At 29.3% G+C, this 12,500-nt stretch overlaps 1 protein-coding gene across 1 annotated transcript in view; it reads right to left on the bottom strand.

Annotated features, from left to right (window-relative positions):
* Positions 1-12,500, bottom strand: part of LOC124432255 (SET and MYND domain-containing protein 4) — a 48,957-nt gene that overhangs the window by 473 nt on the left and 35,984 nt on the right. The window contains exons 4-9 of the mRNA XM_046981015.1: positions 7,861-8,068; positions 7,292-7,413; positions 6,149-6,571; positions 5,834-6,035; positions 5,477-5,692; positions 1-4,623 (exon numbers count right to left, since the gene is read on the bottom strand). The exon at positions 1-4,623 is cut by the window's left edge and continues 473 nt beyond it. Of these exons, the coding sequence (XP_046836971.1) occupies positions 4,311-4,623; positions 5,477-5,692; positions 5,834-6,035; positions 6,149-6,571; positions 7,292-7,413; positions 7,861-8,068 (1,484 nt within the window). The 3' untranslated portion in view covers positions 1-4,310. The remainder of the gene's footprint in view (positions 4,624-5,476; positions 5,693-5,833; positions 6,036-6,148; positions 6,572-7,291; positions 7,414-7,860; positions 8,069-12,500) is intronic.

Raw genomic sequence — 12,500 nt, forward strand, 5'->3', positions numbered from 1 at the left:
AAAAAAAATAAGAAAAAAAAGAAAAGAAAAGAAAAGGAAAAAAAAGCCAAAAAAAAGAAAAAGCAAAGAAAAGAGAAAAAGAGAAATAACCCGTGTGTTGAGTCCTCGTAGCGTTATCAAATATGTTTGATTTTGTGTAACAATTTATAAGTAGTCGTCAATTCGTGATTGGGATTTCAAATAACCATGCAGCGATTATACCGAAAGAGAGAGCGAGAAAGAGCGAGAGAGAGAGTGTGTGTGTGTGTGTAAACAAAATCCGACGCAGTTTTGAAATGTGAGATAGATAGAGACAAAAAGTGATAGATAAAGAAAGAGAGAGAGAGAGAGAGAGAGTGAGAGTGTGCGCGTGCGCGCGCGCGTGTGTATGCGGTGCTAAGTGGTGCGCGCGCGGAGGAGAAAAAAAAAAAAAAAGAAAAATTTCAACGTGCGGTTACGTTCATTTATAATTGGCGAATTGAAGAAAGCAAAGACTTTCTCTTCTCATTGTCGTTGGTGTAATAATGCGAGACACGTGTGAGATGCAATAGATCTTATTATAGATTCTTTCAAAAAATTCCTCCTTTTAAACAGTCCCTCTCGTTGAATATATTATCATTGTAATTTGAATGATTTCGTTCGAGCACTCAAAAAAAAAGAAAAAAAAGACAAAGACACGGGAAAAAACGAAACAAAAAAAAAAGGAACAGGGACACACGACACGCTCTCTTGCATTTGTGGGAGCTTTCTTTTTTTTTTTCTTTTTCTTTTCTTTTTTCTCCTTTTTTTTTTTCTCTTCTGCATCCTCCTCCCCCTCCTCATTTTGCGCTCATTCGATCTATTAAATCCTCTTCCTTCACCTCCCTCCTCCTCCTCCACTTCCCCCCGCTTGTGTTCGCTCGAGATTGTTTCTTTGTTTTCTTTCTTTTCTTCTTTCCGCCTCCCCCCCCCACTATTTTCTTTTTCTGTTTCTTTTTTTACGTCGAGTAACGTAACCGCGCGTTCCATCATACAAAAAAAAAAAAAATAAATAAAAATAAAAATTACAAAAAAAGCAAAAAACTGAATAGAACGAGGAGACACAAAAATGAAAGAGAGAGAGAGAGAGAGAGAGAGAGAGAGAGAGAGAGAGAGAGAGAGAGAGAGAGAGAGAGTGAGAAAGAGAGAGAGAGAGAGTGTGTGTGTGTGTATTCAGCTGAATCTCGAGCTTGCAAAATTGACGTAAATTAAAACGAAACGGAACAGAAGAAAACAAAATACAATAAGTAAACCAGGAACAAGTAAAAAGTCGTTCTAATTGATTTGTGAAAAAGAACAATGCGTGTGTTAAATATGGTGAACGTCGAAGTTAAATAAAAAAAGAAGGAGAAAAAAAAAGATAAATGAAAAAGGAAGGATAGATAGGAAGATAGGAAGAAAGAAAAGAATGAAAGAAAGAAAGAAAGAACACACAAACAATTTTAAAGCATAATAGTATTATGATGTATGGATAATATAAAAGATATTGTCTACCTTATTCCGACGAGTGGAAGACATTATAAACGTGCAATCATTTTTAAGCAGGTCGCGTCATTGAAATCTGAAATGTATGCGCGCTAGATATATATATGTATATATATATATATATATATATATATATATATATATATATATATATATATATATATATATATATCAACAATCCCGTGTGCAAGCTGGGCGAAGTTTAAAATCGATAATGGCAAAAAGCGTACGTTTAAAAACAATGTTTGTTTGTTTGTTTGTTTGTTTGTTTGTTTGTTTGTTTTTATCGCAGGCGTATTTAACGCGTGTTAAATATACTACATTTTGGAAACGCGAGCGAAACGAAATCACGAAAATTCGCGTTTCAACTGTCGAGAGATATAAGTGAAATAAAATTAAAGGGAAAAAAATAAAAAAAAAAAAAATAAAAAATAAAAAAAAAAAAAAAGAAAAGGAAAAAAAGGGAAAAAACGAAAACAAACAAAGAACATGCAAAAAGAAAAAAAAAAGGAAACAAATTTATGGCGAAGAGAGAGATGATAATGCGAGAATTTTTGGGATCGGGCAGAAAAACGCTCGATCTCATTTTTCTATTCCGAAACGAATATTATCTTTGTACATCCGACGTAAAAAAAAATCTTTGTCTTGTTTTCAAGAACAAAACCACAGCATAATAAATAAATAAATAAATAAATAAAATAAAATAAAATAAAATAAAATAAAATAAATGAATGAATGAATGAATACAAAAATAAAGAAAGAAAGAAATAAATAAATAAACAAAGGAGGAAAGAAATAAAGAACTAAAAAACTAAAAAAAAAAAAAAAAAAAAAGAAAAGAAAAGAAAAGAAAAGAAAGGAAAATGGGTATCACGACGTGACTGTCAATTAGTTCGAGTTCAGTTTTTTTGCAAGATAAATGAAAAAAACTCAAAAAAAAAAAAAAAAAAAATAAACAAAAAAAAAGAAAAAAAAAAGAAGTAACGAGAACAAAAGTAATATACCGATGTGTTGTAATGTGGTCACACAGAATGGATGATAACGTTGGTGATTATAATGATGATGATGATGATGATGATGATGATGATGATGATGGTGATGATGATGGTGATGATGATGATGATGGGTGGTCAGTCTAAAGCTAAATGTGAATTATAAAAGAAATTCGTGATACCAGTTTGAGGAGGAGGCGTTCATTTTTCGAATAAAATGTCGTTATCTAAAGATTTTCGATGGGTGCGAGAGGTGGGCGTCGCTTTTAAAACACGTCTCCTGTAACGTCCGTCGACTGCCCTCCCCCACCCCACCCCAACCCCCCTAATGAATTTTGTACCGAAACGCGAAACTCTAAATACTAATTTCATATACGGAATTTAATTTTTTCACGGAACATGTGCATTATAAAAAATAAATCTACCAAAAAAATCGTAAAATTACCAATCGTAAAAAAAGAATATAATGGTCTTATTTAAAAAAAAAAAAAACAAAAAAAACAAAGAAAAAACAAAAAAAAAACAAAAAAAAACAAAAAAAACCATCATACCGAGTATTCAACCCTATCTATCATCCTTCCCCTTTCCCTCTGTTCCTTTCATTTTCCATACTTCCCCCCCCCCCCCTCCTTCCTTCCTTCCTTCCTTCCAGCCGAGATCTGTGCCGATGATATATCTCTGTTTACGATGAATTCATGTTTAGAATCCTGGAAACGACAGATCGTGTCTGTACACTGAATTTTTATTTTTTACTTCTACCTGTGCGTTTCATTTTTTTTTATTTTGTCTTTCTTTTTTCTTTTTTTTTTTTTTTTATTTATTCTTCCGAACGACACAACTTCTCTAGCGTTTTTAGTTTTCTCTCTATAGGTACACGTTTCAATTTTGTTTATATTTACTTTTCGTGAACTAAAGAAGATTTTTTTATCATTTTTTCTTTTTATTTTTATTTTTATATATATATATATATTTTTTTTTTACCATAGAAAATCAATCACACGCTGATGGCTTTTTTTTTTTTTTTAATTCTTTTTCTTTTTTTTTTCGCTCTCGTATCTATTTTTTTTTTATCTTTCGCATACGTTTTATTTATTCATGAGATTATTATTTTCAATAAATCCCGAAACGAGAGTCATCGATGCGCATGTTAATTTTATAACTTTCATTTCCAGCACATTTCCATTGATTATTAATATCTTTAATTAATTGTACATTCGTTCGACGACAGTTTATTGATTGAAGCAAGCAGTGAGCAATTATTTTATCGTACAAACGTTATAAAGTAACTTTTATTTTTATATATAAACTTTTATATATAAATATATATATATATATATAAAGAAGATATATATTATATATATATATATATATATAAAGAAGAAACTTCTCTTTCATCGTACCTTATTATTTATGTACTTAATAGTTTGACACAAACCGGGTACTGGTATTATCATTTCTATGGGGGTATATATCTACCCATATATATATATATATATGAGTAGATAGGAACCTAAGGCATGCACTTAATCTGTCGATATTTGTCTATCATACTTAGTGCGAGTGGGAAGTGCCTAAAACTTTGTCCATAATATACATACGTACGAAACCATTGTCTGTTATTATCCATTGTTTTATCTTTAATATGAATTTATGATAATTATTGCAAAATTTATGATAATATTCATTCATATTATGTTCACCATCATCGTTGTTGCACTTTCTAGCTAGTCGAAAAGTTTTCATATCAAATACGAGTTTTCTCATCTACATATACACATACATACATACATACATACATATACATACATACATACATACATAAATACATTAATACATTTAAGCTACCCTCCAGGTGTTTCCAGAGTCGGACATACAAGCACCCAATGCAATTTCCGCTAAGTGCGTGTCTCTATGAGGTGGTACAGCTATCTCATGAAACTTCTTTATGGCTTTGACCAGTAATTCTATAGCTCTTTCAGGCTTTTCTTCCTCCATCTTATCCAATCCTTGAACATAGAGTACCTCACACTCGAGCAAAGAATTAAGTCTTTCGACGAGGTTGATGCTTTTCTGACAACCAATACATTTTATCGTTTCATCGGTAATTTCTTTTCGTCGATATAATCTATTACATCCTTCGGTGGTACATCTGTAATATAATAAAAACAATATTATTACGTTTGTAAAATTGTTAATGATTTGATTATTTTTAAAAACTATTTGTTTCCTCTTTTATATTTTTCCTGCTGAACTTTTCCCTGAAAAAAGAGAGAGAAAGATAGAGATAGATAGATAGATAGATGGATAGACAAAGAGAGAAAGAAAGAGAGAGAATAAAAATCCTTAGAAATCTTTTACGTCTTTCTACATTTTTAGTACAAAGGTATATAAAATGAAATAATATGTGAAAAAGATATAACGAGATACCATTCCATGGTTCACGAAGCATACGTTTCGACAACAGTAAAGGTTTCTTTAGATCTCTTGAAAGATACCTTTGGAATCTTACAATGCAGAGAGGTGAAAAGGAAATCGGAGTAATAAAAGGTATCTTTTAAAAAGGATACCATTTGTAAGTACTCTTCAGGTATTCCATTTACAAAATACTTGACGGCATTATATCGTTTGTCCTTTGTAAAATACTTTGTAATACTATTTTACATATCTTATTTTGATCGATTATACTTAAGACTAGAAATATAAAGCTGAAAGAGATTCTTTGTTTTAAAACGTTAGAAAATCTTTTTCATAATGATAATAATAATAATAATAATAATAATAATAATAATAATAATAATAATAATAATAATATTGATAACTTTGATAATGTAATTATATTTTTACTAACAAGAGAAGAATAAATAAAAGAGTTTTTACCTTGATATAATGTTCGATTTACGTAAAAATAATGATATATATATATATATATATCTATTGGTAATACGACATGGAATTGATTTTTTTTTTATATATATATATATATTTAATTAACATAGATTCACCTCAATTTAGCCAAATCGTTCGTCATTCTTTCGAAAAGCGGCCAATCATCCTTGCAAGCCTTGCACGTGCATTTAAACCAGTATCTACCTGAGAGCGTTCTTTGACGTTCCTCGAGATTTCTTTTTGTAAATATTGGACCATAATTTTCGGCTATCACGTCGCCAGGTTTCAAAGTTCTAATCGCACGTATCACGATGTTCCTTCCAACGAAATATCTATTTTTTTCAAATAATGATTCGTCATTTATATCATCCACATGAATTAGATATTTGTTTGATTGGCAATGAGTTTCTTATTTTTCTGTTTTTTTTATATTTTTTTTTTTTTTATCCTTTTCTTTTCTCCCAGCGTCTTACCTCGTCACAGCGGGATAGCAATCGTGATTGAAACGAGCTACCGTAGGATATATTGCCACTCCTAAATATATCGATTTGCTACCACGGAAACGATGATTCGCATTAAAACGTGTCTCGGAGAATTCGTGGGCATTGAATTGAAGTAATTGAAGATTCTTTAAGAGCAAAGAGCCCACGATAATTTCCTTCTGATTAGGAATTTCTGTGAAAATTTTTTGATAAATTAAAGGATAGGAGAAAAGGGAAAAGACTTTCTTATCCTTTAGTGAAACGTGAAATTCTTTTCGATGATTAATAACGTTTTAATATAATTACCGTCATCGCGAGAGGTATCCTCGAAGAAATTGACCCTTTGTAAACATTTCAATAAAAATGCCGCCATAAGTGATCTCTCGAGAAAATCAGATGGCGATCTTTTTGTATTATGATTGGTTAATTCGTAAGCTCTGACGTCTATCATATTTGGATCATTGCACGTAGAACCCTTTGATTTATTTTCATTCGAAATGATATTATCGTCGTTACGACACGACGTATCCTTTAACTTTTTCTTACGAAGTCTTCTCTTAGCCGATTTACTTAATTTCGGCTCATTATCCATAATCACTGTACTCATGCTTTTATCATTCTCTTTAATTAATTTCTTTTCTATTATATCATAAATTTTCAAACATCTGGTTAAGCCCTCTTGCGTAATCATTCTATAAGCGACCATGCTCAGTATACTCATACCGGAACCTATGAAAAAAGTAATAAGCATTACGATTTTTATATAAGAAAAAAAAAAAAAATGAAAAGAAAAAAAATTAATTTTAATAAATAAATAAATAAATAAATAAAAATAAATAAATTTTTAATAAGTATTTCAAATAAATCATTCGCATTTGTAATGAAGTATCATTACAAATAATATAATATAAGTGATTTGTAATAAAAGTGATCAATATTATTATATCGACTAAAAAAAAAAAAAAAAAAAAAAAAAAAAAAAAAAAAAAAAAAAAAAAATGGTTAGTGTTTTAATTAAAACATTTGCAAATATAATAATTCTTATTTTATTTATATAAATTATATCATAATATAATATATTATAATATATTATTATGTAATTCAATTGATTTATTATAATTATTTATATTGATCTCGCTTATATTACATATTTATATTATATTTCATTATAGATAATTCATCAAAATATTCGTAATATACTTTTTCATTTAAATTTATTTAACAAAATACTTATAATTTAATTTATATAAATATAGAACGAATAAACAAGATTGTAATATTATTATTATAATAATAATAATAATAATAATAATGTCGACAAAGAGTAGTATCACTTTAATATGTTTATAGCGAAGGAACGATCGATAATCAATCGAAAGGATAAGCCTCGCCTTGAAATCTGACCATTATACATGACATATTGCGCAAAGAAAATCCTAGATGGCTTACCTATCAATAACGCCAGAATCTTGCATTCATATTTATGATATGTCGAGACCGCGACGTCCCTGCATTTCCTTCCACAAAAGGCTACAGTACTACATTCGGTGCAACCAATCGGTGCTCTCAACCTGAAAATTTGAAATTCGCATCGGTAAAGTGGATATATCTTTTACGATCCATACGAAAATATCTTCGAGATAATTCTTTTTTTTTCTTCTTCTTTTTTATATTTATTTATTTATCTTTGTTTTTTTTTTTTATTTCAATTTCTTTTTTCATACGTCGTCAAAAATATCGTAAAACTTTCGATCCAATTTTTCGAGCACAATGGTGAGACATAATGAACGAACAGAAAAAAAAAGCAAAAAAAAAAAAAGAAAAAGGAATCGTTCGATAAAAAATCATTAAAGTTTTGATAATCGAAAATCAATTTTTAATCAACGATCAATCGCAAAATGATTTCTTTCAATTTAATAGTCATCGAAGTTCCAAAGTTCTTTTAATATTTTCAATGATTAAACTCATTCATATTAATCGCATTTATGTTTACTAACAAAATAGTATCGTTCGTTTACCTTGAAAAGCAATGTTGACAATGAGTACCGTAAAACTCTGGCAAAAGACAAGCAGCCAATGGTTCTTCAACGACCAAACAATCCCCAGGATAAATATCCTTAGTGGCAACGGCCTCCTTACCAGCGAACTTTGTTTCACGGATTTCAAGTAACGCCGACGCACTTGGCAGCTTTGAATTAATGCCGCCGCTTAGCAATGGTAGATCACCTGCGAATGATAAACAGTTCTATTACTTTCTTTACTTCTGTAATTTGTTAGTAGAGAAACTCTCGCGTGCCTTATTTATATACGATAAATCCCTAAGATAAATCTTATGGTAGAACGAAAAAAGAAAAAAAAAAAAAAAAAAAAAAAAAAGACAGAATACCTTTCCGTTCTCATTTTATTTTCAATACAAATCTAACGACAATAACGATAATTACAAACTATATGATATTATTTCTTTCGTATTCGTTCAATTTTAATAATAATAAATCACCAATTGAGGTTAGGAAATGTATTATCGTTAAATAATGTGACATTAATCAGCTATAAAGTTAAAATACAAACTTTGAATCTACATAAATTTCCCTCCTTTTTTGTTATTACCATATTTTAGTTACTAAATGCTCGTAAAGGGGGCACCGCTTAAAGGTTGTCTTTCAATGGACTTCAGTTCGATTAAATTCCGTTTAGTACGTAACATCGCGTAGCGCGCGTCACATACATATATATACATATATACATATATATATATACATATATATATATATACTTATTCACTTACTTACTTGTTTACTTACTTAGTTATGTACTTATTTACATAGATACATACGTATTCCGTGATTTAATCGTTTTACGCCAAGTTTATGTACCCTAATGTATCGTTCATTCGCGACGTGTGTAAATGACATATTTAATACGACGAAATTATCCTGTGAACGTGATCATTTATAATGTGAATTTAATGTCGAATAGAATTTATCGAGAAGTTTAATCGTCGTTAGAATTTTCTCAATGATCATAATCGACACGTGAAAATATTACAGATCGAGAATAATCTACAAAGAGCGCGCGCCATGATATCGTATGCATTAGTGGCGCCATCTTAATAACGAACGTTAAGAAAGTAACATATTACGGAAGTATACGATGTATAAACTAACTAAACGTAAGTATACATATTTATAAAACGATTTCAACCAACGAATGATCGCGTTTGAAAAGCCGGCTAAAGATATAGATCGAAGAAAACTGTACTCTTTTTGTATCGACATTTCGTTAAAGTTACGATATATAAAGCGATATTAACAAAAAAAATCGTTTATAGTCGAACGTTCCTTTAATAAATTTCAACGGTGTTATTAATCGTCTATCAATTACGTGTATTATTTATCGTGTAACGGGTCCAACGAAAATGATATTTTACGTTGTACGAGGTAGAAAAGGAAAGAAAAAAAATAATATTCATTTTCATTCTTCCGCTTTTCTACGTAATTATATATATATATATATATAGAGAGAGAGAGAGAGAGAGAGAGAACAGACACGTATATACGGATGGATAGATACATATAGATACACCATATATATAAACATACATAGAAACAGAGAGATACAATACGTCCACCTTAACGATCGTGACGTTGCGATTGTAACTTTCGCGTAATTTGAATGAAATGTTTATCATATTAGATTCGTCAACGTCTCGTTTTAAATATAATATGTACGTAATCATTATATGTTATTCATCGTGTAAGTAACATTAAAACGTTCGTTGTATTATATACATACATAAATATATATATATATATATATATATATATATATATATATATATATATATATATATATATATGTATATATAATGAATGATTTCGGTCGCGTGACCATTAATGCAAACTTCGATGTTATGATCGTGATCGAGTGTCGCGATCGATAGCGAAATTCACACGAGTGTGTCGACTTTTCTCTGAAAGTTTATCGTGAAGTTTTTCACATAACGAGAAAAATATAAAGACGAAAAAATAGTATACGTGAGAAAGTTAGAGAGAGAGAGAGAGAGAGAGAGAGAGAGCATTAATTAATACTGTGATTAAAAGAAGATATTAAAAAAGTTTAAGGATTTTTTTCCAAAGAAAAATTAATCCATTAAATGATCCTTGGCTTTTATACGTGTTACTAACATCAATCAACTTATCATCGCATGGACAACAACGAATTACGAAAGGTTAGGTTAAGTTTATACTATTACCATAATTTCTATATACGTTTAGTTTTCTAATGGCCGAACGTATCATTAATAATTGAAACGTATTGATTTCATAATCTAGATATTTTATAATACGTTAAATTTTTATTAAATTCACGAGATTTACGTAATGAAATTACGTAAATAGAAATAAAAATTCATTTGGTATTATTTATGGATAAATTAAAAATGGCCTCTCGTTTGTTGCGTCGTTATGCGAAACACGTACTATCTTTCATTTTGAATAATGAAATAACAATGCAATTAATTCATTGTTTCTTTTCATTGTTATACATAACGATGGAACTTTTTTTTTTTCCATTTCTTCTTTTTTCTTTCTTTCTTTCTTTTTTTTCCTTTTCTTTTTTTTTTTTTTTTTTCCATGTAAATTTTATGTAACGCGATGTAAATCACATTCTCTCTTGAACATCCGTTCAATTATTTTACGTTCATTGCTTTCACATATTTTAATTCAATAATTTAATAATTGAATTTATACGTAACATGTATATATTAATATTATAATAGTAAGTATTATATTATTATTAATTAATAATATTATATATATATATATATATATTATATTAGTATAAATTAATATTAATATTTAATATTTTTTATTCTATATATATGTGTATATATATGTATGTATATATACATATTATACTATACTATTATCTATGAGAATATTTACGAAAAAGAAACGATTTTAGATATTCTAAAAGAATTCTCTGCCTTTTCTATACAATATTGCTTCGTTCCCTTCTCAATATTCTGCATAATGTTTGCATGTATATGTTCGTTTACATACATACATACATGGTAATATCGACAAGATCAAATCTTGGACTTTCAGATCGGATTCGCCAATCGCTCTTTTTGCCCCCTTTCACAAAGAACACCGACAATATTCTATTGTTGGGCCAACAAATCTCCTCGTTTTTCGTCTATTGCTCTTATTTTCGTGACAATAAAACGATTCGACTTCGGATTTGTACATATAACGAAAAAAAAAAAAAAAAAAAAAAAAAAAAGAAAAAAAAAAGAAGTTTAAACCTGTTCTCATCCTTTATTTTCTTCTCAGGAGAAAAATTAAAAGATTATACGTATGTATATTTCTAAGGACGTTGAAAAATTCGGACGTATTTTGGATTTATTCGCTTTTTTTCTCTTCTTTTTTTTTTTCTTTTTTTTTAAAGGAATAAAATGTATCGAGAAACTAATGATTACAGATTTGCAATTACTCGATTTCATTTTATTGTTATAAAAAGACACTTTTTTTCTTCTATAATTTGTTCAAATATTTTTTCTTACGATCTCTGTAGAAAAATTCAATATCCATTGGTATTGTTATTGGTATTAATTATCTATAGAAATACAAAATTTATTGATATCCCATTGACGTCTTGTGTATTAATTTTATATCTGTTATTTGCACGAATATTTGAATTTGTGCGAGATAAGAAAATTCTTGAAAAAATAAAAAAAAATAAAAAAATAAAGAGAGAAAAGAAAAAAAGAAAGAAAGAAAGAAATGAGAAGGAAAACAAGAATGAGTCGACGGTTCATTAGCTACAATATTGTTTTGAAGAATATTATTGGAATTTTAATAATTTTCTGTTTTTACAAAAACATAGAACGCTATCTGAATTTTCGTGATGATTACGGAAGACCGTTTTATCGAATCGAATGGGAAAAATTATTTCTATAGAAATAAAGAATCGAGAGACTACATGAAATTGTAAGCATTTTTTAATTGGATTTGTTTTACATTTTGTAAACAAAAAATATATACATATAATTCTTTATTTTCCCTTTTCTTTTCTTTTCTTTTCTTTTATAATAACAATAACGTCAACGAGAACGAATTGCCGTTATCGTTAACAATGAATTCTTATTGAACACATCATTATCGCAATTTGCACTTAATGATTACACAGAAACATAATATGTTTTAAACAGGCGCGTATTTGATTCCATAGTCTATATCGATAGCTTTCGCTGAACGCATGAGCCCATAGTATTCAAAGGGTTAATGGTATCATCACAATACGGTTTATCTAATCACGGTGATTCCCATGGTAGTAAAAAATTGTACATATAGTGAAAGTTGTTGACTACTGACTATGTGTCTATATGACTATATGACTATCTTAGAAAATCGAAAAGAGAGAGAGAGAGAGAGAGAGAGAGAGAGAGAGAGAAAGAAAGAAACAGGTCCTTTGGGACTTCGGATACAAATTCCAAGAGGTTTCTTCCACGAAAACATGTTCTCCACTATCGAATTTCTATGCATACACACAGACACAGATACAGATATATAGTATATGCCCGCCCCTACTAGGTTAGCTCCTCCCCTGGGGTATTTGGCCCCGCCCCTCCTAGTTTAGCCCAGCCCCTGACTTGGTT

The sequence above is a fragment of the Vespa crabro genome, chromosome 24 (assembly GCF_910589235.1).
Source record: "Vespa crabro chromosome 24, iyVesCrab1.2, whole genome shotgun sequence".
Taxonomy (NCBI): Eukaryota; Metazoa; Arthropoda; class Insecta; order Hymenoptera; family Vespidae; genus Vespa; species Vespa crabro.